At 47.0% G+C, this 27,590-nt stretch overlaps 3 protein-coding genes across 5 annotated transcripts; 2 read left to right on the top strand and 1 right to left on the bottom strand.

The window, feature by feature from the left end:
• The first annotated feature begins 311 nt into the window (after positions 1–311).
• LOC144702160 (Transducin/WD40 repeat-like superfamily protein) lies at positions 312–5,028 on the top strand. The gene is made up of 11 exons (XM_078574081.1): positions 312–630; positions 720–820; positions 1,038–1,144; positions 3,222–3,257; positions 3,355–3,437; positions 3,588–3,658; positions 3,736–3,978; positions 4,071–4,214; positions 4,355–4,463; positions 4,560–4,696; positions 4,791–5,028. Exons 1-11 carry the CDS (start codon positions 468–470, stop codon positions 4,917–4,919), a joined length of 1,323 nt encoding a protein of 440 aa, XP_078430207.1. The 5' UTR covers positions 312–467; the 3' UTR covers positions 4,920–5,028.
• LOC144702544 (pentatricopeptide repeat-containing protein At3g57430, chloroplastic-like) lies at positions 5,028–7,269 on the top strand. The gene is made up of 3 exons (XM_078574594.1): positions 5,028–5,034; positions 5,166–7,213; positions 7,258–7,269. Exons 1-3 carry the CDS (start codon positions 5,028–5,030, stop codon positions 7,267–7,269), a joined length of 2,067 nt encoding a protein of 688 aa, XP_078430720.1.
• Positions 7,035–27,510, bottom strand: LOC144702161 (uncharacterized). Of its 3 annotated transcripts, XM_078574082.1 has the most exons (9): positions 26,443–27,510; positions 26,259–26,343; positions 25,561–25,602; positions 24,772–24,940; positions 9,314–9,366; positions 8,946–9,179; positions 8,647–8,693; positions 8,488–8,527; positions 7,035–7,428 (listed from the first exon to the last, which is right to left on the bottom strand). In XM_078574082.1, exons 1-9 carry the CDS (start codon positions 26,676–26,678, stop codon positions 7,354–7,356), a joined length of 981 nt encoding a protein of 326 aa, XP_078430208.1. In that variant the 5' UTR covers positions 26,679–27,510; the 3' UTR covers positions 7,035–7,353. The 3 variants fall into 3 exon arrangements, with proteins under 3 accessions (XP_078430208.1, XP_078430209.1, XP_078430210.1); XM_078574083.1 differs by lacking the exon at positions 9,314–9,366 and having other exon boundaries at positions 8,946–9,202; XM_078574084.1 differs by lacking the exons at positions 26,259–26,343; positions 26,443–27,510 and adding an exon at positions 26,049–26,229.
• Between the last annotated feature and the right edge of the window lie 80 nt (positions 27,511–27,590).

Below are 27,590 nucleotides of genomic sequence, written 5' to 3' on the forward strand. Positions count from 1 at the left end.
CAATTGAATAGATAATTTATTGTTAAAAAATCAAAAGAACCTTTTCTCTAACATTACCAGCCATCGCCCACTCATATTAGCTGCTCAATTACCATGCTAATAGGATATTAGAAAATTCTTGCATACTCGGCATATGGTAGATTCATATGACTTCTCATCATTATGATCATTATGTTCAAGTTAGCTGTCTTGTATTCAATGATTAGAAGTTCTGAAATAAATATTTTAATTTAATCATGCCATATTGTGTCCGAAATAATAATTATAATTATCGGATAAAAATAGTTAGAAAGAAATAGTGGTGTAAAATCTTAGCGGACATCTCCGTTCAGACGAACAAGGGTTTTGAGCAGGGTTTTCGCCCTTGCCGAGTTGAAGAACAGCGAGGTCGAAGAAGGGTGAAATAGCGTCGCAACGCGCGGATTTCGCTGTTTATCACTTAACTTGATCTTCTGTACGAGCATAAAATGACCAACGGCGACATGGGTGAGGAGACAGCCATGCAGCTTCAAGTTCGTTTTGTCACCAAACTCCCGCCGCCTCTGAAAGTGGCAGCTCGATCCATTGCTGTGCCCGTCAACCTGACAAGAATGGGTCTTTCGGAGATTGTCAACCATATCCTCGGTGGAGGTGCGATTGCCCGACTTTGATTCGATAGTTGTGGATGTTTTCATGGTTTGAAAATTGTTTATTTTGCATTTATTTTGATGATTTTACAGAGAATTCAGATCACCAGCCGTTGCCGTTGGACTTTCTTGTCGGTGGTGAACTTGTCCGAATGCCGTTGGACCGATTTTTGCTAGCCAAGGGTATTTCGGCGGTAATGAGTTTCTTCCCTCTCTTTGTCTCGTTATTTTAAAATTTATTCGTCGATGCATTAGAATTTGTTGAAATTGGTGTATCTTTCATGGAGATGTGGTTTATAATTTTATGCATTCTTCTCTCACCATGTTTTACAGTAATCCAAGATTATTTTTAGTGATCGTTTTTGTGCCTGTCTCGGACCTTTAAATTGCTGTAGCTCTATCCTATTTCAGGAGAAAGTGCTCGAAATTGAGTACATTAAAGCAGTCATACCACGCAAACAAGACGAACCATATCCCCACGATGATTGGGTTAGTGCGGTTGATGGATCCAACAAAGGGTATGTGCGTTATGTTATGATATTCTCTTATAAATCATATTCCGGGGGTTGATTGAAGGGCTGATGAAGGAGATAGAACTTACATGATAGAGTGAGGAGAGAGAACATATGACTAGAGGCAACTCATCAGATTACTCCTATTGGCTCGGGTTCTGCACAGGGCCAAGCAGCCTCCATAGTGTTCCATATAACTAATTTCCTTTATGTTTTTATGTGTGTTCTATTTATCAATTTATCCATCTATCATATATGATCCCATTTTCTAGTTCCATTCTCTCCCATTCCTCGATCTACGCCCTAATAAAGGCTTTATTTTTACACCACCTAGCTAACAATCTCTCAGTCATCTTGCGGCGTTTAATTGCTAGATTTTCGTACTGATCATTAATTCCATTTTAGTCTAGGGCTTTTTTATGTTTATTTTTTTGTATCTGTTCGTTTATTTGCTATCTCTTGAAGTCCATGTTAGTTTTTCATTAATATGCGCATTTTTTTTGATGGACCTAATTCATCTGCATTAGGTATGCAAAATAAAGAAATATTTAATTATAAAAATGACTACCTTTTTTCTGCCAGTGATAAAATTTAAATTGCGGGCCAATATCTTGCCTAAATGTTAAGAAGAGAAGCAAGATCCTTCAAATGAGTTGTAGCTTTTAGCTCAGTGGTGATTGCTCAAATTCTCACATGATAGTTGAACCAAGGCTACTACAGGTTTGAACGCCAGAAACAACACACTATGTGTCTAGGCCATGTTATTGTTTTTACGCCGGAGGAAAGCGTTGTGGGAATGTGTTAGATATCAACGTCCTGCCTGAATTTTTACGAAGAGGAGTAGCTCCCTTATTTTATTTTTTAAAAATGTTTCCCCAGATTTAGTAATGGTAGTTCGACTATAGAGATCTGGGCTACTGTTTTTATTCTTAAAATTTTCCGCAGAATTTTTGGGGAAGAGTACAGTGCCAAAAATTCAACTAAATAACATCATTTGATGACTATACACTTTAAACATTGGCCGATACATTCAAAGAGATTGAGAGGGAGAGAAAATTTAGTGGATGCTACATCATGTTTGTCCATTCCTGCGTGTCTCCCCCTTCTCATAGATCCCAGGATCATAAGGGATAAAAGATCGAGTTAGGCATCAGATCTTAAAGTGGATCTTCCTGAAAGATACGGAGACGTCTTCTCTTGACTGGGAACTTTGGCTCTGATGCGGCACTTGGTTCTGATGGGAAGTCCAAAATAGGCCGATGGTCCAATCTACCAGGCCCAAACTGCCCAAGAGTAGCTATGTGAGACACCGCCAATGGGCGAGTAGAGAAACCACAGCAAAGGGGCGAGCCTAACTTGTGGTTGATGTCCTAAGACTTAACTTCTGGATCCTTTTCTCGCCTGAGTTAAGGGATCCCATCGATGAGACAGTGCATCCATCACTTTCTAGAAAGCTAATAGCATTTTAGTGGAATGCTGCATTATGATCTAGATCCTGTCGATGATGCCACCCAGATTCATCACTGGAGGAATCTTCCCACATTAACGCCAGTTAGTTCCGGTTTGTCATCGCCTTCACCCTCGGGCTTTGATCCGACGTTTCTAGAAGCAGGGAACATGCATTCTATGGGAAATGGGGAAAAAGGGGAACAAGAATCGGTCCCCTTCTCGTTTCTTCTGATGCCATTTGAAGAGTCAAGGCCCTATCACTGTGTTAAAAGCTTTCTTCAAAAAAAAAAATCACTGTGTTAAAAGTTAATGTTAGTAGAGAGGTAGGTACTTCTCATCTTAAAATTTAGGCATGTGATATGAACCTTGGATTGTATCTGCATGATATTGATGTCGAACACTATCTTTGTTCCATCCCAAAATTTTATTTTTGTGCCTATTATTGTATATATTCTTGGACTTATTTTAAATTTAATGATTGCAGCACGTCAGTAATGCGTTTATTTCTAGCATTTTACGTTTCTAGTCTCGTCTGTGAAAAATAATCATTATTTTATGTCATCATCCTTTGTGGTTTTTGTACGATTTCATTAGTCAATTCTCAATTCACATGTTCCTTGTGTTCATCTTACAGATTCATATTGACAGGATGCTACGATGGTTTTGCCCGGTATGTTTAATGTTTATGTTGCATCTTGTGCCTTAATCGGTAAACGCCTGGCATTCAAAACGTCATTCATCTTCCATTTTCCTATTTATGATGGCAGGATATGGAAAGATGGAGCGGTTACCCATCTTCTAGAAGGGCACAATGATGCTATCACATCAGCCTGTATCATAAATAAAAAAGGTCTTGTTATTAATTGAGATCTATAACCCTCAGTGCTTTTGTTAGAATTATATTTTGTCATTGTCACTTGTCATCCTCGCTCTTAGACAACAAACTACCTCATCGTCGGGGAATCCTGCTGACAACATTGGCTTCGTTGTTACGATGTAGATATGATTGCAGACGAAGGTACATTGTGTATTGGTACTGCTTCAAAAGACAGGTCCCTCAGGCTCTGGAAGGTCTGCTTTGACCTCGCTAATCAAGATTTGACCTTATTTTTACGACTTTTAACCTTTTTTTTGTTATCCTTTGAAAGATCTGTGTTGACGAGCCGGCAAAGAATCCGAGGAAGGTTGAACCATCTGTTATTCTAAATGGTCATACATCCGCAGTTCAAAGCATTTCTTCTGGCCTATCTGGCGACATGTTATGTTCTGGCTCCTGGGATTGCTCCATCAAGCTGTGGTCAGCGAAGGAAGGTGACTTGGAAGAGGACAAGGTCTCACTGAAGAAGAGGAAGTCAGGCTCTGACCAACTACAGGGCGAGTCACAATTGGAGGTGCATATTTCAAGATTTATTATTTTCTTTTTCTCTCTCTTAGACTTGTCAAATATTAATTATTTCTGGTTTTTTTACAATTTCCTTATCAGGGAAGCGCAGTGTCCACCTTGAATGGGCACACTCAGTGCGTCTCATCAGTTGTTTGGGCGGAACCTCAGTCGCTCTACTCTGCTTCGTGGGATCACTCGGTGAGGAGATGGGACATCTCTACCGGTGGAAACACTTGGAACATGGTATGGAAATTTTTAACTTTTAAAATATAAAATATAATAACCTCTGACTGAATTTTTTTTATTTAATTTCATTTTTTGAAAAAATGAACTTTCAGAAAATTCTATTTTTCTCGATTAATGGGTTATCCTCCTTTTTGCAGGTATGTGGAAAGGCACTGAATTGCGTGGATGTGGGAGGTGAGGGCTCTGCTCTTGTTGCCGCCGGGGGATCTGACCCTGTTCTGAGAATCTGGGACCCTAGAAGATCTGGTCTGCTGCCTGTCATATATATATATATATATATTCAATTTAATACACATGCAAACCATATGCAATTGGTAATTGACCTTGGTCATATTTGTGCAGGAAACATTGCCCCTGTGTACCAGTTCTCCTCCCATGCTTCATGGATATCTTCCTGCAAATGGCATCCCAAGTCGTGGCTCCATCTCATGTCCACCTCCTATGATGGCAAGGCGATGATCTGGGATCTTAGAACTGCGGTAGCATCCGAATTCTCTTTTCTTTTCTCTTATCTTCTCTTGATTTTCTTAAATTATTTGATCTTTTATCTAATTGCTCCCCAAATCTTGACAGTGGCCGCTGGCTGTGATTAACTCGCACTCCGACAAGGTGCTGTGCGCAGATTGGTGGGGAGATGACAGCGTGGCCACTGGCGGCGCCGACTCCAAGCTCTTCATTTCAGCCGGCATCAGCGTTTCATAGGCCTTGTCTTTCCCATCTTTCTCATTCTCAGAAAAACATACTATGTATTATTTTGGCGAATTATTTTATTGGGGGCATCCATTTATATGATATAATTAGGGAACGTCAATGACCTGTTCCATCTGAACCTAGACCTGAATTTCAGTATCAGCAAAAACCTAAACCAAAATAATTTTATTTTATTGGGTCTGATTGGACTTGGGTCAGAGCTGAATTATTTTATTGGGTCTGACGGACTTGGGTCAGACCATGACCCTTCCCAAGCTATAACACCCCCCCCCCCTTCTCCGAGACGAGGTCCCTCCGTCAAGCCCGCAGAAGCCCTGGCGCGCGCATCTCTCCCCGCCGCGATCAAAGCCTCCAACGACGTCCGCGCGGGGAGATCCCTCCACGCCCTCGTCATCAAGACCGGCCGCCCCGACCTCGCCGACCATGTCCTCTGCATGTACGCGCACTTCTCCCGCGCCGACGACGCCCGCCGCCTGTTCGACGAAACGCCCAACCAAACCCCCATCGCCACGTCGGCGCTCATGTCGGCCTACTCGCGCCGGGGCGAGCCCGGGCTCGCGCTGGCCCTGGCGCGAGCGGCGCGCCCCAACGCGTTCGTGCTCTCCGGCGCGGCCGCCGCGTGCGGGAAGCTCAGGCTGGCCCGGGCCGGCAGGCAGGTGCACGCCCGGGCCGCGGTGGCCGGCCTCGCGGCCGGCCCCTTCGTGACGGCGTCTCTGGTGGCCATGTACGCGCGGTCCGGCGACCCCGGCTCGGCCGCGGCCTGCTTCCGGCTCGGCCCGGCGGCGGACCCCGCCGTGGTCAACGCCATGGTCTGCGGGCTCGCCGCCGCCGGCCACTCCAAGGAAGCCCTCGAGCTGCTGCGCGAGGCGTGGGCGCCGTCCGCCTTCACCGGCTACACCTTCGTCGGCGCTCTCACGGCCTGCTGCGACGACGACGACGACGACGGCGCGCGGAAGGGGGAGCAGGTCCACGCGGCGGCGGTCAAGTGCGGGTGCGAGTCGGACCGGTTCGTGAGCGCGGCGCTGGTGGACGTCTACGGCGGGGTCGGGGACAGGGAAGCCATGGCGCGGGCCTTCCGAGCCGCGGCTCGGCCGGACGTGGCTCTGCACAACGCGATGATGGTGGGGTACACGCAGCGGGGGTGGCACGGGGAGGCGCTGGGGGTGCTGGCGGAGATGCGGCGGGGGGGGCTGCGGCCGGACGAGTGCTCCCTGTCGGGGGCGCTCAAGGCCTGCGGGGGGCTGCGGCTGCTGCGCGCGGGCCGGGCGGTGCACGGGCTGGCGGAGCGGTCGGGGGCGCGGCGGGGGGCGGCGGCGGCGGCGGTGGACATGTACATGAAGTGCGGGGAGGCGGGGGAGGCGCGGCGGGTGTTCGAGGGGGAGGAGAGGCGGAGCGCGGTGGTGTACAACGCGATGATAGCGGGGCTGGGGCTGAACCGGAGGCCGGATGAGGCGGGGGAGGTGCTGGCGGGGGTGGGGCGGGGGGGGGGGGCGGCGGGCCTGGCGGCGGTGGGGGGGGCGGGGGGGGCGGCGGGGGGGGCGGCGCGGTGGGCGGCGTACGCGGCGGCGAGGAAGCGGGGGTTCGCGGTGGAGAAGGCGCTGCTTTGGGGGCTGCTGAGGGGGGGGGAGGCGGAGGCGGGGGGGGAGATGCTGAGGAGGAAGATGGAGGAGCCCGGGGTGGAGGGGTGGACGGCGGGGGTGTCGGGGCTGGCCAGGCTGGGGCTCTTCTCCGGGGCGCTGCGGCTGGTGAACGAGATGCGGGCGGCGGGGGCGGAGCCGAACGCGCGGACCCTGGCGAGCGCGCTCAAGGCCTGCGCGGGGCTGGCGGGGGAGGCGCAGGGGCGGGCGGTGCACGCGCTGGCGCTGAAGCGGGGGGTGGCGAGGCGGCACGCGCACGTGGCGGGCGCGGCGGTGGAGATGTACGCGCGGTGCGGGGCGGCGGAGGAGAGCCGGCGGGCGTTCCGGGAGGCGGAGGAGAGGGACGCGGGGACGTGGAACGCGATGATAGGGGGGTGCGCGGGAGGGGGGAGGGGGAGGGAGGCGGTGGAGCTGCTGGAGGAGATGGAGGGGGAGGGGGTGGCGCCGGGGGAGGCGACGTTCGCGTCGGTGCTGGCGGCGTGCAGCCGGAGCGGGATGGTGGAGGAGGGGGCGAGGCAGTTTGAGAGGATGGGGAGGGTGCACGGCGTGGAGGCCGGGGTGGAGCACTACGCGTGCATGGTGGACCTCTTTGGGAGGGCCGGGATGCTGGACAGGGCCAGGGGGTTCATCGAGAGCATGCCGTTCCAGGCCGGCGCGCCCGTCTGTTGGACCGTGTTTCTGGCCGCGTGCAGAGTCGTCGGTGACGTGGAGATGGCCGGGTTGGCGGAGGCGCGCCTGCTGGCCGCCGGGGATGATAGTGTCAGCACGCGCGTGCTCGTCGGCAACGTCTACGCCGAGGTGGGCTGCTGGGCCGACGCCGAGAGGTCCAGGATCAAGGCCGCCGGGAAAGAGCCCGGCGTCAGCTGGTTGCACACCAGAGAATGTTAGTAGTCCACGCCGAGATCTTTTTCATTAAAAACTTGTATAAATAAAATATCCCCCCAGATGATTCGTTACTGGCAGAGAGCCTCCCTCTGTACAATTAACTGTCCGCAAAGTCTTTTAGCCAATTTTGATTCTATTATTTTATAAAGCTCTGCTCTCGTGCTCATGTACCATACCATGGGGAAGAGGACAAAAACAGAACTTTCGCTAAAAAGTGCAGAAAAAGAAATCTAATGATCTAGAAATGCTTACGAAGCCAAGGGGGGCAAGTAAACCCTAACCAAGTTTCTCTCGTTCTTGCATTTTCTTTCGTAAACCTCAATGGTTTCACTCAAATCTTTTACACTGCTGTTTCATACTCTCTCGACTAACTGGGTCGTCATAAGAAAATACATTAAATTATTTCTAAAGTGAGAGAAGGCATGACACACGACTTTAGGAGCAATAGAAGAACCTAGGAAAAAAAAGTTGCGTCAAAGATCATAAGCCGGGGAAATTTAAAACAAAAAACGTTTTTAACTCTAATGATATTGCATTCTTTAAATTCATATATATATGGCAAATCTGATTGCTAGTGTATTTTTTAGAATATACGCATACATCTAAGAGTAAATTCATACATCTAAGGGACTTTTGGTAGTTGAAATTTACGCATACATCTAAGAGAATTCTAGTTAAACTATTTATTTCTGAAATTCTAATTGACTTATTTGATATCTTTAAACATGGATATTTAACATGTTCAGTAATAGAGAGAGAGAGACAGAGGTTTAACAAATTTGATGCATCCGACTACGCATATTGATAGAGTGGGCTCGATTGATGATCAGAAAAGAATATTTATCGGATCGGGACAGCCTCATTGCCAGAGACGGGTTAGAGAAATAACAAAAGTAAACGAGGGATAAACTGAAATTGCATGTTATCTCCATTGTTAATAGTTCTTTCCCACCACACGACGAGAATATTGAACATGCTTTGGATCCACATTTACTCTCCCTGTTCCTTTTGTTAAAAACACGTTAAGAAAGCTTTACCTGCATTTCTTCCTCAACCATCCGAAAAATTTCATCCACCCTGAGGATGGAAACCAAAATATGAGTTTTAAGATGCAATAGAATAAACTGAAAAAAGCGCTATGAAATATTGTGGAGTTAAAAGGGAAAATATGAGACCCCAACTTTCACGTGATTTACCTCATTGTGTCAATATTCAAATCCGCGATCCAGGCAGTCAAATAAACCTGAAGATCATAGAAAATAAAAACCACATTAACGCCCATGAAATTAGTAGTGTTCGTGACCATGATCTCAGAGTGAAACAAGGTTAACAATGAGATAATTGCACCGCAATAGGATCATCTTGCGTTCGAAGAAAGACCGGAAGACAAACTAGTTATGCCGCCATAAAATTAATTAAAACAATCGGATCTCTTACTCGGTGGATCAGAAAGTGCATATCATTTGGATGCCACCAAGAGAAGAAGATGCAGTACCTGCAGAGTTTCTCGAGTTGGCATACGGCTTATCTTCCACATCGCCGGATCATCCGACAGAAACCCTCTTATGCGAGGGGGAGTTGGTTGAAACGTCTCTTTGCACAGCAAGTTGACGGTTGCTAAGTCGTCTAATTCTCCATCATAAAGCTCGTTTGGCCAACTTTGTTCACTAGTTTGAGCTTCCTGAGTTTCGTGGCACCCAATGAAGACAAGCTGTTGAACAATCAGCCGCTGCCAAATGAAATGACCCTGATCTTTAGACCTCGCATGAAATAGACTAGCCAAAATTAACATTTTTTGGGGTCTAATTAAACAAAGCTGTTAGATACTCCACCCCCTAAAACAATCAAGTTGAAAATGGCAACCTTTAGGCTTAACTCGGATGCAAATATTTCGATAACCTCTTGTGCCAGATCCTCTGAAATATTTTGGAAATGCGCAAAGATAAGAATATGTTGTTTGGAATCATGACTTCAATTGATTTTGGAAATGAGCAAAGATGAGAATATGTTGTTTGGAAGAATGACTTCAATTGATTTTGGAAATGAGCAAAGATGAGAATTGTGCAAGTTTCCATATCATAACTACAGATAGAAACGGATCTGAAATACATGACCTACAGCCAAGATCACAGCGTAGAAGTCAAGACCAAGAAAAATAAGTAAACCTGATTTGTACTGCGTTTTATAGTGATGAGAATCCAAGTGGATAGACACAAAATTGGTATTTTAGATAGCATTTGGGAATTTTCCACTCCAACTCGTTGAATGATCTGGTAGGGTCGCAAAACCTTGCACTAGCTTCTTATTGATGCAGAGTGCTATGGTCTTTTGTGTCATTACACAAAAAGGATGAATCTAAAGATACACTCCTTTCATGTGGATGGAGTTTTCTCAGCATTCTTTGTTGTCTTGAATCTTCATGTGGTTCTGTGCAAGGCTAGAGTTTCCTTTTGGAGCCGAAGAGCTGCATTGTGGGGCCTGAAAAACTGGTCTAGGATTGTGATAAGACCCTTGTTGGGCTTGCCTTAGACTCAGAAGAATTTCAATATTGCAACAATGTTCTCAATGACAATAGGGGAGACTTGAGGATCGAATGATAAGAAAGGGCTAGGATAGAAGGAGGCGAGCTAGAGAGAGAGAGAGACGCCAAGGAAGTGAGGAGTGATGATTTCCCCTCGCTGGTGCGCCTGAGATCCCGCTGCCTGGCGTTCCTGGCAGCAGGCGGCCGAGGACGGAGAAGAGTTAGGGTGGTCGAGAAAGAGGAAGGGATAGAGAGCAAGGAGAAGAGGGCTTACTAGGGTTCTTCGATGAGTCCTTCTTCCAGCTCTGTCTCCTCTTATGACTCGCGGGGCTCCGTGAGTCAAAACCCTTAGTGGGTTTAGGCTTGTTCGAGCCCCCCTTCGTGGGCCGAAAATACAGGGGTCGTTTGGCCCCCTGCTGTCGTTGGTACTTCTGGGTCGGGGTCTTAACAGATTGATATGTTCTTCCAGTCTCATGGATGATACATTAAATAACAACTATGTAAGACAGGATCACGCCTATAAACCACAGACTTTAGCTCTTTTAGGATGTTCTCTAACACAAAAAACAATAAGTAACACTGGAGAAGGCAGTTGACAACTTCTCACCAGCCATCTGACCAAGGATAGTATGCATTTCCGAGTTGGAGTGCTATCTTGAAGGGCAAATAATTCCTCCCAAAAATGGTTTGTGAATAACTCGTATCTACATCACACTTTTGACCTTGGGAAGCAATGAAATCTGATAAAATTTAGTGGGGAGAAAACGAGAGACATGCCATACTGACTGCCGTCAGGTGTTTATGCATAAAAGATGCAAAAGAAAAACTAAATTACGTAAATCACAAATGATCCGTAAGGGTATACTTAACATGATTGAATCAACTCATTGTCATGGGCCTGCGAATGGACACGACAATCAAATGAATGAGAAAAACGTTAAAATAATCCACAGCAACAAGAATACAGTTAAGATTAGGTGAGCATTTGAGATGCTTGATGAAATACATTGATAAATCCTCAAATAGTTGTGCTGGAATGTGTAGAAGTTGCTATGACATAAACAACATCTTTGAACATACCTATTAGATTTAAGCACTGACCAACTGTACTAAATTTTCTTTATGATGATGTTGTGCTTCAACACTCCCCTACAACACTTGCCCCTGGCCTATTTTTATGGCCCAACGGTACGGTGTGTTGCTTCCCTGGCTCTGACACCTGATACGATCCTTGATCTCAGTCGTATTGGAAGTAGGTGGGAGACGAGGTAGGGTAGAAGTTCCTGGGGTAGAGAGGTGAAACGGGAATGATCGGGAGGAGGCTGAGCGGAGGGGGTAGGGATCGGCTGGGGACGAGCCGCCTGAAGATGCTGTGAGGTAGAGACGATCTGGGGGGATGGGGCTCGTGAAGGGGAGAGGGGAGGCCAGACCTGGACTTGGGGAGGGGGAGACAAGGCACTACTTCATTCTTCTTCTTCTTTCTTGGCTGCCCTCCTAAAGGGAGGGCATCCCTATTTAAAGGGAAATACATAACAGCAAATGACTAGAACGCCCCTGTGGGCTAACATGACGAAATTACCCCTAGGATCCTATCAACACCATGTTGAACTGTTGTAAAAAAAATAGCTGATTAAAAAAATGGCTCTGGCACCTTTTGATGAATTGCCTTATGTTGGGCCAGTGATGGTAGACTATCCCTAGATATGTGATAAGCTCCTCCCAAACATAATGCAGTTTGATGACTGAACCAAGGAGACTTAAACCTCTCATAAAATCTACTAACACTCAGATGAAGAAAATAGTGCTTGCCAACTGTCCAGCTCCTGTCATAAATTGTGCACTCTTGAATGTCCCCTGCACAGTTCTGTTACAGATGCCTCCAATAAGAGAGCATAGCACGTATTTCAAGAATACCCAAGACTCCAGGGCTCCTCTGCTGCTGCAACATTCCATCAGCTCGGCGCTTATGCCTTTAGATTGGTCGTTAAATTTATAGGGCTGGCCGCACATACTTTTTCTCACTTAGTCATTACATTTTTCTTTATGCATTGATTTACCACCCAAGAGTGAGTGTCAGTAGGTCTTAAGAGCTCCCGCTTGAACCCCATGGTTCATCTTGCAGTTCCTACAATAGCCTAATTAATTGGAATTCGGGCAAGCACCAGGGAAGTCATCTACCTGATTACCTGAAATGGGCTGGTGAAAGCTGGATAGTCCTGAATCTTGATATAATCCTCGAAAAATATCGATAAACGACAAACTTAGATTGATATACGATTTTCAATATCAAGAAAATGTCAGAATTACCGGATTTCGTGATACTTGGGAATCAAAGAAGAGAGTTGATCGACGGACAATGAAGTTTCAGTCAGAGAGAGGGAGAGAGAAGATTTAGAGAATTGAGTGGAAAGGAGAAGAGATTTGGAGACAAGGCGAATCGCTCTCGTCTGCCTCTGAGGAGGATCTCCCGCTCAGCCCGATGCTGTCGCCAACAGACTTCAAGAAGTCCTGCCAGATGACTTAGCGGCACCTTATTTATAGGCTTGGATCTCCAACTGTTGAATGTATAAATTAACTATGTAAATAGATTAACACTAATGGGCCTCATTGTATTGGGCCTATTATCCGATTTAGTTAAATCGGACATATAATGGCTAGTCAAACTAGCTGTTACAGCTAGTCAAACTAGCCGTCATGTACGCACTGTATAAATACCCGATCTTGTTAATGGAAGTGCACTTCTTCTTCTGTCTTATATCTGTTCTGTTCTTTCTCTTCTCTCTTGTTCTCAAGAGATCAAGCGACATCGAAATGGTATCACAGCAGATTTTATGATTGCCTGGGAGTCTTGTTGAAGCAAAAATCACCCTACGGGAGGATTTCTGTTCACTCTACGAGATTTGTGGTCATTCTTTGAGCTGAAGATCATCCTTCAGGAGGATCTTTCCTGTTTTTTGCTACATGGCTGTCGCAGAAGATTCAATGAAGCTTACCAGAGAACTGGGTCCATCATCCTCTGGAGCTCAAGTTCCTTTTGCTGATAGATGGCTTACCCATCTTCCAGTTATCACCAAATGCAATATCTTCAATGAAAATAATCTCCTGCAAGGGGAGAGAAGTATCCAAGCTGTCTTAAAGCCTCAGAAGCTCATACATCATCTCACAGAAGACTATCCGAGTGAGACTCATCCGAACTACCAGAAATGGAATATGGAGGAATAGTTTGTGTTTGCCTGGCTACTGGACTCCATTGCATCAGAGCAAATAACTAGATATTCATCTTATGAAACATCTAGGACATTGTGGGAGGCGATCCATTGGAGTCATTCTAAAAAGAATGATAAAACGAAAATTATTGATCTTAAAGTGCAATCCTACACTCTCAAACAAGGGGATATGGATGCCCTAGCCTATTCAAACAAACTAAGGGATATTCATAACGAGTTAGATCACTGTTGACCCCCATCTACAGATCCTGTTGCCAGAGCTCATGAAGCCACTAACAGACTGTGTCAATTCTTACAAGGGCTACAACCTGAATTTGAGATGATCAGGAGTCAACTGTACAACAGGGAAGAAGAGCCTACATTTGATCAAGCAGTGACCAAGGTGATGCAAGAGGAGAGTCGTCTAAATGCTGCTCGAGAAATGATTGAAAGTACAGCCTACGTCAACTAAGGTCAAAACCAAACAAGAACTGATTCAGAAAAAGTGAGTAAGGAAGAAGTAGTTTGCAACTACTGTAAGAAAAAAGGGGCATATTAAAGATAAGTGCTGGAAACTCCACGGAAAACCTCCCCATATTGCAAGAGCCCACCTAGCACAGCAAGGAGAAAAAAATTCTGGTAATGATCTTCCCTCAGCTCAGGACTTCCAGAAGATGATGCAGGAACTTCAAAATCTGAAGTCTATTATCAACTCTGGTTCTGTCATTGGATTTACTTCCATGGCTAATACTGGTAAAAAGGAAATCCTGATGAATATAGCTTTATTTATCAAGGATCTAGCAAGTGCATGGATCCTTGATTCAGGAGCAATGGATCATATGTCATCAAGGAGCGAATCATTTATAACATATGAAGAAAATACTCCTGCCAAACATGTTCTAACTGCTGATGGAACACTACTTCCTGTAGTGGGCATTGGAAATTTGAACATACGACCTATTGGTGAACTGCAAAATGTGTTGCACGTTCCCAAACTCTTTGTAAGCTTAGTTTCAGTACAACAATTAGCAAAGATTAAGGAATACAATGTCTTATTTGATGATATTGATGCCTATTTATGTCATAAGGAGCTCAGGTGGAGGATTGGACTAGCTAAGGTCCAACAAGGACTCTACTATCTGCCCTGTTAGAAGCCTGGATCCTTAGGAGGAGATAGAGCCCAGGTGGCAGCTGTAACGATATCACCAAAGGAGTCACTCATGGAGATCCATCAAAGAATGGGTCATCCATCCTATCATCCCCTAAAACACATGTATCCACATCTGTTCAAAGATATTTTAGTGGAAAATTTGATCTGTGAAGCTTGTCAATTAGGAAAATTTTAAAAAACAACCTATTCTCCTAGTAACACCCGCATGACTAAGCCTTTTCAAATGATCCATTGTGATGTTTGGGGACCTTCTCCACTACAGGACATACTAGGACATCGATATTTCCTAGTATATGTATATGATTATAGCAGATATAGCTGGGTATTTCTTCAACAACACAAACATGAAGTGACCAAGAATATAAAAGGATCATGTACCTTGATTAAGAGACAGTTTGGTGATCAAGTGCAAGGACTTAGAACTGACAATGCCAAGGATTTCCTTAACAATTAGTTAATGGAATTTGTTACTGCTGAAGGAATAAGGCATGAAACCTCATGCCCTTATACTCCCCAAAAAAATGGAGTAGCTGAAAGGAAATTAGGTGATATAGTGGATAAGGGGAGAACTCTTCTAATTCATGGAAATGTTTCTGAAAACCTATGGGGTTTTGCAGTAATGACAGCTACACACTTGATAAATCGAATTCCGTCAAGGACTCTAGACTTACAGAGCCCTTTAGAATTATTGGAAGCTTATTACACAAATGTGAGACTGAAGACTGGAGTACCTGTTAGAACATTTGGGTGTGTTGGATATGTATATAACCATGCATACAAACAGAACAAGTGGTCTACAAAGGGATTGAAATGTGTTTTGATTGGATATTCTATCACTCAAAAGGGATACAAACTATAACATTCGGTTACTCCTAAGTACATTGTGTCAAAGGATGCGGTATTCGATGAAAACTACTTTTATTATAAGCCTCAAGGAACTGAGACTCATAAAGACATCTCAGTTACTGACTAGTGAAATAACAAATATGGACCCCAACCAAGGTCCTTCAGAGAAATACAAATTACATGAAAATGGAATTGATATTATACCCATCGAACCAAATGAAGTTGAACTGATAGTAGAACATGGAACAGAAAATAAAGATCCATGTCAACCTGATGTAACAGGAGTTGAGACAGGAAAACCGGAAGAAGTAAATCAATTGGCCTCCATATCCAAAATACTATCAGAGGAAGAAAAAGGAGAAAATACCAGGACTCACGAATTTGGATGAAGGGGGAGTGTCTCTCAATCCAGGGGGAGAGATAGATGGAAATAAAGAAATAGAACATAATAATGAAGGAACAGACTGGCCAATTGCTTTAAGGAAGGGTGTCACACGATCAAATCCCGAGCTAGGTCTCTCGCTCGAATCTGGCGTGTGCCGGCCTCAGTGTTCGGAGCAAAACACTGAGCAGCCTTGATCTCTTGTAGCGGAAGTCTTTGCAAATGCTTAAGATCGCATAGAAGGGGTTAGAGGAGATGGTGGGGACGTAGCCCCGTCAGGGAATAGGGTCATTGCATTAATATCATAAAAGAGTACATCATCATTAGGACCATTACATGGGGGAAGACGAGGGGTGATACAACGAACGAGACGAGGCGCCTCGCGCCGGAGTAGTGTTGCCACACCGCCTCGAGGCCGTCGTTCCGCGCGCGTGCGTCCGCTATGCCGCTACACAAGTGCCCTGGGCCGGGCGCCACGCGTCCGCGGGCGTGGCGATCACACACGCGACCCCTGCCTTGACAATCACACACACCACCAGCACCCGTGTCAACACTGTCGCGCGCAGTCTGCGCGACACTGCCGCATCCGACGCCCCCAAGCTGGTCGCTGCGCGCCCAGCACTACCCGTGGGAGCGCTATGCGCCCTCTGTGCCGTCTCGGCGCTCTTAGTGCGCCACATGCCTTAGTCTCTTGGCGAGATGTCTCCCGGCGCCGCGCCCTGCACACGCAATGCGCGCGCTGCCCGCGCGGCCGCCGCACGGCACCCCGCACAACTCCGCGCGCTGCACCTGCGGCACGCTGCGCAGCTTGCGCGTCCCGCGCTCGCGCGCGGCACTTCCCGCTCCTGCGCGTGGCGCTTGACACTAGCGCGCGCGCACACGCCTATCAGCCTGCGGGCCCAGCACGTGCGGACTGTACCTGATCTGTCCCGCCTTGGGCGTGGATGGGCACGTGCACCGTCTGTAGTGTATCACCACGTACAGGGGCAACGGCCTGAAAGATCAGGTATTTGGGCATCGCTACCCATAATGACTCAGTCCTTTAATGTCGTGAGCCTAAAACGCGGACAAGCCCTCCCAATAAGCACGCAGGCCTCTGGGCAGGGAATGCCGCCTAGTTAGAGGCCTAACAAAGGGACATAGAGCGTGTGTGAAACCTGTACCCTATCCAATGATAAATTACTTAAATTATCAGCAAGTCTCACCTGAATACAAAGTATTTCTCACAAAAATACAAGACATTCTGATCTCAAAGTCTCCACAGGAAGCTTTGAAGAATATCAGATGGAAGGAAGCAATGGATGATGAAATGAGAGTCTATTACAAAATAATACCTGGGAGATAGTTGATCGGCCTAAGGGTAAGAAATCCATAGGCTGTAGATGGGTATATACAATAAAGTGTAAATCAGATGGTAGTTTAGATAGATATAAGGCACACCTTGCAGCTAGAGGCTACACCCAAACATACAACATTGACTACCAAGAAACCTTTGCTCCAGTGGCAAAGATTAATACTATCAGGATCCTTATCTTCGTAGCAATGAACTTGGATTGGCCACTAAACCAGTATGACATTAAAAATGCTTTCCAACATGGAGACCTGAATCAGGGACATTCGCAAGGCTATATGGACATTCCTCCAGGATAAGAAGACAAAATGAATCAGGGAAAGGTATGTCGACTTCGCAAGGCTTTATATGGACTAAAGCAGTCACCCAAAGCATGGTTTGGGAAATTTGCCCAAGCTATGAAAAATCTTGGTTACAATAAAAGTAATAGGGAACATACTATGTTTTTAGAACATCAGACCAAAAATCTGATAACAATTTGATAGTGTATGTGGATGATATTATCATCACAGGAAATGATCTTGGAGAAAGAAAAATTCTTAAAGACCAATTAGACAAGAATTTTAGAGTTAAACAACTAGGGCCCCTAAAATATTTCTTAGGTATAGAATTTGTACGATCAAGTAAAGGGATACTAATGACACAGCAAAAATATATACTAGACCTCCTGAACAAACAAAACATATCTATTGTCATATAAGTGAAACTCCAATTGAAGTTAACCATAAGTTTAACTATCAATGAAAATGAACCTAGGGTAGAAATCAGCTCATATCAAAGAAGGGAAATTACTATATCTCTCACACACACGACCGGACATATGTTATGCGGTAAATGTACTTAGTTTATGCATTCACAAAGAAACTCTCATTTTCAGGCCGTTAACAGAATTTTCAGGTACTTGAAAGGAACATCAGGACTGGGCATCGCATACATAAGGACAGGTAAGCTAGATCTTGTTCTATACACTGATTCTGACTTTGCTGGTTCTCGTTTTGATTATAGGTCAACTACTGGATACTGCACATTTCTTGGAGGAAACCTAGTGACATGGAGAAGCAAGAAACATGGTGTTGTATCAAAATCTAGTACTGAAGCGGAATTTAGAGCTATGTCAAAGGGGATCGATGAAGTAATGTGGATCAAAAGCTTACTGGACGACTTAAGGATTATGTATTCAAGACCAATTCTCTTCCGCTGCAATAACAAGTCCGCTATCAGCATTGCTCACGACCCAGTTGATCATGATAGAATGAAGCACGTGAATATTGACAGATTCTACACACAATACCATTTGGAGCAAGGAATCCTAAAGACTGAGCATGTCAACTCTGAAGAGCAATGTGCAGATATCTTCACCAAGGGCTTACCAATCAAGAACATGCAATACCTGGTGTCCAAGCTTGGAATGACTAATATACACTCCTGTACTTGAGGGGGAGTGTTGAATGTATAAATTAATTATGTAAATAGATTAACACTAATGGGCCTCATTGTATTGGGCCTGTTATCCAATTTAGTTAAATCGGACATATAACGGCTAGTCAAACTAGCCGTTACAGCTAGTCAAACTAGCCGTTATGTACGCACTGTATAAATACCCGATTTTTGTTAATGGAAGTGCGCTTCTTGTTAGTGATAGACTATCCATCATGGGCTAATGGGCCCTATTCTATAAGCCCATTAGCCATATTATCCTCTCTCCCTCTTAGGGTACATATACACTTACATGTACTCTGTTCAAGTAATGTTATTATCTTCTCCTTCTCTTCCCCAACATGGTATCAGAGCTCCAGAGCTCCTTCCCTAGGGTTTGACATCGCCCACCTATAGCCGCCGCGCACGCACAGCAGCCGCAGCCCGCAGCCGCCGCGCACGCACAGCAGCCGCAGCCGCAGCACTGCCGTAGCAGCGCCGTAGCAGCACCATGCCGTTCACCGAGACCGACTTCCTGGAGAAGCCACTGTCCTACAAGGTGGCTCATCTGCTTCCATCGGTCCCAGAGACGACACTCTTACGGGGCCTGAATCTACTCCCGTGGATGCGCTTCGTCGAGACCACCTTGAAGGCGCGCCAGCTCTTCAAGCATTGCACTGAAGACCCCCTTATTGTCGACCACCCACATTATGCAGCGTGGGACGTTGAGGACCAGTTCATCCTTGGCTGGATGTATGCGTACACCTTGGCTCCAGATTTCCGCGACCGTCTTCCGCATCAAAAAACGGTGAAAGGCTTCTGGGATCAGGTGCGCTCCTTCTGTGGCCGGGAAAGCGACTGGTGGCGTCTTTATTCCCTTGCAAGTCAGGCCAGCAATCTCCGTCAGGGGTCGTTGACGATCTCTGAATATGCACTTGCCCACAAGAAGATGTGGGATGAAGTGGATTACTACCTACCGCCCGACGATCCGACGTCCAAGACGTTCCAGAATGTGCTTCTTCTGCGGATCATGGGCTTCCTCAGCGGCCTGAACCGCGAGTATGATGACGTACGTCGTCGTGCCTTGCACCGCAAGGAAGGTCCTCCTGTCCTCGAGGAGTTGGTGAAGGAGCTTCAAGAAGAGGAAAGCCACTTCCTCCTCCATGGGACTCCCTCCTCCGGCACCCCGGGTGAGTCGACCGCACTACTTTCTGCCCTCTCTTCAGGCGGCAAGGCACCGTCGATCCTCCCTACGCCCACCTCCGCCGCTCCTCCAGCTGGGACGACGATTTGCTCGTATTGCGGCAAACCGGGCCACGGGAAGAACAAGTGCAAGAAGCGCCTGAATGACTGGCGAAAGAAGAAAGAGGCCGCAGAAGGCAAGGCCATGGTGGCCCATTCTGATTCCTCGTCCGCCAGCCCCTCCGCAGTGACCATGGACCAGCTTCAGGCAGATTTGGCCCGCCTCCGTGACCAGATGGCTGCCCTGCAGAATCCGTCCACGGCCTACTTCGGCGGCTTTGGTGCGTCTTCCACTCCTTCATCTTCAGTTGCACGGTACTGTGGCCATACGGCCTTCCACTCACCTGTCGTCTCCGATACGACTTGGGTCCTTGACTTGGGGGCTACCGAACACATGACCCCGAGCAATGCCCGGTTTGTATCATATGAGCGGCATCGTGGTGGCCGCACTGTCCTCACGGCCGGGGGTGGACGTCTCCGTGTGGCCGGAATCGGGGCAGTCTATGTGGACGGCCTTGGTGTGGTCCACAACGTTCTCCATGTCCCTGACCTGCGGGCTGTGCTTATGTCTCCGCAGCGCTTAGTTGATGCTATCTCCTGCTCCTTCCACCTACAACCTGACGGCATGTTTCTGTCTGACAAGGTGGGCCGGACTACACCGATTAGGCGGGAGAACGGACTGCTGATGCTGGACGATGGAGGCCGCTCCTAGTGCTTCATGGTGCACCGGACTCTTCTCTCGGTGGCTGAGCAGCGTCGGGGACGCCTTCTGATGGAGCATCAGCGACTTGGACACCCACCTTTCTCCACTTTACAGCGTCTTTTTCCCTCGTTGTGTTCGGGCGTGGACCTTAAGACTATGCTTTGTGAACCTTGTCAGTTAGCCAAGCACCGCAGATCCTCCTTTGCTTCATCCTCGTCTCACACATCGACCCCGCTGTTCCGAGTCCACAGTGATGTTTGGGGGCCGGCCCCGCAGATCAGTCTGAAAGGGCACCGCTACTTTCTACTCTTTGTGGACGAAGCTACCCGCTATACGTGGGTCTACCTCCTGACTGCGAAGTCGGAGGTTGCGTAGAATGTTCGACACTTTTGCGCCATGGTACAGACACAGTTTGGTCGAGGCATCCAGCGTTTTCGTTCCGACAATGCCCGGGACTTCTTCAACGCAGATCTCACCTCCTTCTTTGCCGACCGGGGCATCCTCCACGAGTCCTCTTGTGTGGCCACGCCCGAGCAGAATGGCATGGCTGAACGTCGCATCGGCTATGTTACCTCGACGGCGCGGACATTGCTGTTGGACTCCAAGGCGCCGGGGCGTTATTGGGGAGAGGCGGTTTTGACGAGTACTCACCTCGTTAACCGTATCCCCACCCCACTCCTGGAGTTCTCTAGCCCCTTGGACCGGATGACTGTGGCATTCCCGAATGCTTCTTTGCGGACAGGACTCTTTCCTCGTATCTTCGGCTGCACCACCTACGTCCATGATACTTCTCCCACACGCACGAAGTTTGATGCACGCGCACTCCGGTGTGTGTTTGTGGGTTACTCTTCCCTCCAAAAAGGGTACCGGTGCTATCATCCGCCTTCTCGGCGGTTCTTCATCTTGGCAAACGTCACCTTTGCCGAGCATGAACCCTATTTTGGGGACTACTCTACCTCATCACGCCTTCCGCTGGATGAGGCTCCCTCGGCCCCCCCCTTGGGGCCAACTCCGATCGTGGAGTCCACCACTCCCACTCCACCCTCCTCACTTCCGGATCTTTCTCCCCTTGATTCCTCTTCCTCACTTCCTCCTGCGGGGTCCTTGGACGTGTCCTCTACCTCTTCTTCGTTACCTGCTCTTCTCCCTTCGGCAGCTCTCCCTCTCCCATTGGTCTCCGTTCCTCCTTCTGGCCCCCCATCCTTGTCAACCCCTGGTGCGTCACCCTCCTCCTCTCTCGGTGACCAACCCTCGTCACCCCCCCCTCCCGGTCTACCCTCGCCCTCCGGTGAGTCTCCTACGACTCCCGGTGTGTCGTCTACTGCTCCTCCCGGGGAGTCCCCCATTGCTTCCGCTCCTTCTCCTGTCGATGGTGACGATCAGTTGGGGTGGCCTATTGCTCTACGGAAAGGGGTCCGTCAGTGCACTAAGGCCCCCCTCTACCCTCTCTCTCATTACCTCTCCTTTGACCGGCTGAGTCCTCCCTACCGGTTGTTCCTCACCCGCATCGAGTCGGATCCCGTTCCTCGACGCTTAGCCGATGCTATCGCTTCTCCCCATTGGAAAGCGGCGATGGACGAGGAGATGCAGTCTCTCCTCAAGAACCACACGTGGGACGTCGTTCCACTACCTCCGGGCAAGAGGGTAGTGGACTGCAAATGGATTCATGCCAAGAAGCATCATGCGGACAGTACTCTTGAACGCCTCAAGTCTCGGCTTGTGGCTCGGGGGTTCACTCAGTCCTATGGCGTGGACTACTTCGAGACGTTCTCTCCCGTGGCGAAGATGGAGACTGTCCGGCTTCTTCTGGCGCTTGCAGCGCACTTCCACTGGGCCATCCGCCAGTTCGACGTCAAGAACGCCTTCTTGCACGGCGACTTGACGGAGGAGGTGTACATGCAGCAACCCCCGGGCTGCTCACTCGGCCCCCCCAGTCACATGTGCCGACTGCGGAAGTCCCTCTATGGACTCAAGCAGTCCCCGCGCATGTGGTTTGGGAGGTTCTCCTCTGTTCTGAAGACCGAAGGGTACACTCAGAGCAATGGAGATGCCTCTCTCTTCTTCCATCACCGCCCGACCGGTGTCTCCATTCTTGCCGTGTACGTCGACGACATCTTTATCACGGGATCTGATGCTGCCGAAGCTGTCCGCCTCAACACTGCCTTGGCTACGGAGTTTGAGATCAAGGCCCTCGGCCTTCTTCGCTACTTCCTTGGCCTTGAGGTAGCCTACTCCCCCCGTGGGATCTTCATCTCGCAGCAGAAATATGCCGTCGACTTACTGGCACTGACAGGGATGACCGATTGTGCGCCGGTGAGCACTCCCATTGATCCCAACGTGAAGTTGGGCAAAGGGGAGGATTCGCCGCTGACGAATTCCCACCGGTATCAGCAGCTGGTGGGGAAGCTCCTCTACTTGACGCACACTCGGCCCGACATCGCCTTTGCCGTCAACCTGCTCAGTCAGTTTATGCACTCCCCACTGGAGATTCACCATTAGGCCGCCCACCAGGTCCTTGCGTACCTGAAGGGCTGCCCCGGAAAGGGCCCGCTCTTCCCTCGCAGCACTGACCGGACAGTGAAAGTCTACACTGATGCTGACTTTGCCGGCTCCGTTGTGGATCATCGGTCTACCACGGGCTACTGCACATTTGTTTTTGGCAGTCTCGTCAGCTGGAAAAGTAGCAAGCAGGACAAAGTCTCCCGCTCTAGCGCCGAAGCCGAGTACCGCGCACTCGCCAATGGGGCCTCTGAGGGCCAGTGGATCTACAGCATCCTTCACGATCTTCGCGTGGAGTATGCTGGCCCGATTCACTTCTTCTGCGACAACAAGTCGACGATCGCGTTGGCCAAGAACCCTGGACAACAGGGCCGCATCAAGCACATGGAGCGCAACCGCTACTTCTTCAAGGAGCGAGTTGACGAAGGGATCTTTGACCTGGACTTTGTTGCATCCGCCGACCAGGCAGCGGACGTCCTTACCAAGGGACTCTCCCGCCCTCTTCTTCAACGTGCCGTCTCCAAGCTCGGTATGGAAGATATCCATACTTCGCTTGCGGGGGGGTGTTAGTGATAGACTATCCCTCATGGGCTAATGGGCTCTATTCTATAAGCCCATTAGCCCTATTATCCTCTCTCCCTCTTAGGGTACATATACCCTTACATGTACTCTGTTCAAGTAATGTTATTATCTTCTTCTTCTCTTCCCCAACACTTCTTCTTCTGTCTTATATCTGTTCTTATTCTCTTCTCTTCTACTCTCTGTTTCTCTTCTCTCTCGTTCTCAAGAGATCAAGCGACATCGACACCAACTATAAGGACTTTACATGTTGACTGACGTAGCACCGGTCAAGTTTCTTCTTTTCTTCCTTTTTTCCATGCAGGTCCAAGGAAGACTCTTATCAATGCTCCCCTTCCCCAAGACTAAATTGTCCTCAATTTTGAAGTTGGGGGGCATCCAACAACACATAAAAGTGCTTTGGAGTCAACTTTTTCTAGACAAGGATGATGGTTGGCTACGAAGCAAACAGACCTAAAAACATAAGGAAAAAAACTGGCCTTCAAGTAGTCAAGTAGAGATTAGTCAAGTAGTCAATGGGACTGACATGATGAAGAACACCACACAGAAGACCTTTTTTCTTTTAAGTGCCGCTGCACCCCAATAATATTTAGGCAAGTTCACATGCACGAGATCACTTTGGCAAGTGTCAGAAATATGATAAAACATAGGTTCAGAAACACCATTTTGTCAAGGGGTGTTTGTTGCGAGAGGTTTTATGGATGACTGCACGAGTTTCAAAAAAATGGGAGAGTGCGGGATTCACATAATCACCCCCACAGGGGTGGATAGATAAGGAGGAGACTCAATGAAGAAACTGAGAGATATTGTTGGCACTAATGGATTTTAATCCTTACTAGAGAAGGCACTGCTTCTCGCCCATAATGGGAGATCACTCAAACTCCTGAAAAATATTTTTGCCCTTACGACACAGAATCTGTGCTTAATAATACATCGCTTGTACTATTATTAAATATTTTAAGTTAATATGCAAGTCATGTCTCTTCTCCACTGATCCATCATTTTCAAATAATTTAGGTTAAATATTTTTCCCATTTTTTTACTCGTCACTAGGAGATCCAGCGACACTAAGTGACATTTTTTTTTAAGGAGATCATAGCAAAAATGGAATCTGCAACATGAAGACTAGACTCATAGAAAAACTATCCTTCTAGACACTCTTGTCCTAAACACATTTATTTGGGAATAGATTGAACATAACAATTTATTCAATAAGAAACTTTGGGATTGTCTTTTTCCAACATAATTTAAGTGTTTTATGAACTAAAGAAAAAAAACAAATATCTCAATCTCGCACCACATAATCCCCTGAAAAAAATACACTATGGTGCAAAATAAAATATTTAACGGACAAAGCACATTGAATACAAAGAGTAGGTATTGGTGTCATGACAGAGAATATTACCGAAGTATGTAAGCGGCCAAGATATGAAAACTGCAACTCCTGCACCATCTCCAGGATCATCACTGTCCTGAGAGAGTTGACTGAACTTGATTAAAGGGGAAGAACTTGGTCCTTTCATGTAACATCTCATTGAGCCACGTGCTTTAACTGATTGGCAAAGGGCGTCAACCTGAGAGAGAATCGAGAATCATGAGAGATCCAACTGAATCGTGGATTATTACTTGTACAGTGTCAGAGTGTTCTAAAGACAGTTTTGGAGATATTTTCATCCAAAAATCGTAGAGAGCCCCTTCAGAATAGCATTCCATGTTTTGTTAGTAACAGGAGTGAGGAAAATCCAACTTCTTACATCTGAAAACCCACTGAAGATACTTAAGCCAAAAATAACAAAATAGTCTTAACTCCACAAATGAAGTGTAAAAAGGAGAATGATTGGTGACGCAACTGGGATCCAGAGACAAGGGAAACCACTTCTAAGGGAATTGGATACAAGGAATCTTAGTAATGATTAAAAAAGGATTGGGATACTTGACCTCACTCTCAATCAGAAGTTTTGGAGTATATCTTAGGGGTGTAAGAAGACAATACATATCACAAAAATAATAAATAAACGTGTGGCAAAATAATCATCCTTATTAGCCTTAAAAAGTTATTAGACATGGAACCATTTTATTTCTATGGCATAGTTTCTTCTAATCGTCCTTACTTCCAGAAACAATTGAGCGTGCATGTAAAAAAATCATCAACATCAAATTGAGCTGATCAATATAGGGTGTGGCCCCGCCGTACCATTTCCTTGTATGAACATAAAAGATTTCTCTGGCATAGTTCCTGCATGAATGAAAAGAGAAAGGTACAAAAATTCATTATCCGCAACAATATATCATAAGATATATAACAAGCAAGAAGGTAAAATGATGCAACCCGAAAGCATCTCTTCATGAAAACTTTGGTGTTTGATTTAAGTGGAATGCCTTTCTGAAGAAACTTAGTTCATAGGCCAAAAGAGGAAAATTTCTGGGGAGCAATGAGTAGCATCATTCCGACGGAAATATCACTACGCAACATGCAGCCACCCTCGCAATAATTTAGGACCAATGTTCTCTTCATTGTAATTACAAAAACGTCAGACCCATGATCAAAATGGTTTGTCTTAGGAAAGTCAATTATTGTCCTGTGAGCCCGTGGTTGGGAAACTGACCTTCACAAGATGTTAACTTTTTGGAAAAATGATATCGTGAATTTGAGAGAATTACAGCATTGGACGATTTACCCACCAAAGACTGGGCAGAGATATTCATCTTTATTTCTCCTTGAGATGCCTTCAGACAAGTCACCCAGGAATTCGTGTGGACAAGGAACATCTAAGGCCAAGCACCACTTCTTCATTCAGTCAAATTCGAGTTCTGTTCTTTGGGGCTTATGTCTACTTTCTGATTGAGACTCAACTTTCTTATATCTGAGATACTAAATTCGAAAGTAGATACCTCCTTCCGCGCCAACTTCTCGCAAGAGTGCTCGCGAATCATGGGCATGTCCTTCAGCACACCCAAATTCATATCTGGCATGTACCTGAAGAGAGTGAATAAGTTCGCCATGGACTCTAATGCCCCCTCGCGAACAACAGGCAAAAAAAGCAAAAAATTGGGCACAGAGTCTTGTGTAACTCGCCTGCGCGTAAGGTGTGCATTGACAAGGGCAGTTGAGATGCTCCTACCCTCCAATGACGCCGCGACCCACCGCATTCGACAAGACAACAGTCTCGACCACTGGTTCCTCATATTCCGCTGAGCTGCAGGCCTCCATAGCCGTGCCGTCCACGGGGATTGGGAACCACTCACAGAGATGGTACCTTTAGAGGCAACAGGGGTCTCTTCCCCTCTCCGAGTATCACCGCAAAGAGACATGGCTACAAACCTGGAGTAGACTGGCTCCCTTGCACCTTCACTGTGCGCCAGATGCCGGCCACTGCATAAAACCCCAACAAAGCGGACTCGGCGAACTAAGATAATTCTAAGACGTTTTACTCCTTAAAATTATCGAGTTTCTCCTCCTCAGTAGAACTATTAAAAACTGTCCAATATTAATCACAAAAACTCCGAAAATAAGCGCATTCAGCCATTGGCCGAAGAATATCCTGAGAAAGCATACATCATCAAAAACAAGACAAACAATACGATCGCGAACCGTTCAGAATCAGGAATCGCTGGCAGCAATCATAATCCATAAGATAAAGATCAATACTGCACGGTCAACATGCTGTTGAGTGTTGATCGATGCAAGCAACTCACGACAAAACGATCAAAATATTCCTCCCTCCCTCCGGTCAACGAATACGATTGCGAACCGTTCATTCTCTGGAATCGCTGGCAATTATCATAATCCATAAGATAAAAATCAAGTCAGATAGTGCACGGTCAACATGCTGCTGATCGATGCAAGCAACTCACGACAAAACGATCAAAATGTTCGTCCCTCCGATCAACGATTACGATCGCGAACCGTTAATAATTAGGAATTGCTGGCAATAATCATAATCCATAAGATAAAGATCAAGTTAGCTACTGCACGGTCAACATACTGTTGATCGATGCAAGCAACTCACGACAAAACGATCAAAATATTCCTCACTCCGATCAACTAATCCAGCCAAACCTCGAGGTGCCGACGACGATGACAAAGTGGCAGGATCGCCGCGCCGGGATCAGCAACGCAATTCGCAACGACCGGGGAATTCAAACCGCAATCCTCCGCTATTTATACGACGATTTTCCCGCCAGATCCGACAAGAACATCTTAGTGGGCCACCCGGGACCCGA

Source organism: Wolffia australiana, chromosome 4, assembly GCF_029677425.1.
Source record: "Wolffia australiana isolate 7733 chromosome 4, ASM2967742v1".
Taxonomy (NCBI): domain Eukaryota; kingdom Viridiplantae; phylum Streptophyta; class Magnoliopsida; order Alismatales; family Araceae; genus Wolffia; species Wolffia australiana.

Coding starts and splice junctions, on each gene's coding strand:
- LOC144702160 (XM_078574081.1), top strand. CDS start 468: ATGACCAACGGCGACATGGGTGAGGAGACAGCCATGCAGCTTCAAGTT. Junction 4,464..4,559: donor CTGGGACCCTAGAAGATCTG/GTCTGCTGCCTG, acceptor ATATTTGTGCAG/GAAACATTGCCCCTGTGTAC. Junction 4,697..4,790: donor TCTGGGATCTTAGAACTGCG/GTAGCATCCGAA, acceptor AAATCTTGACAG/TGGCCGCTGGCTGTGATTAA.
- LOC144702161 (XM_078574082.1), bottom strand. CDS start 26,678: ATGTCTCTTTGCGGTGATACTCGGAGAGGGGAAGAGACCCCTGTTGCC. Junction 24,941..25,560: donor TATGTTCATACAAGGAAATG/GTACGGCGGGGC, acceptor ATTCTCTCTCAG/GTTGACGCCCTTTGCCAATC. Junction 9,367..24,771: donor TTGGCCGCTTACATACTTCG/GTAATATTCTCT, acceptor AAAATATTTCAG/AGGATCTGGCACAAGAGGTT.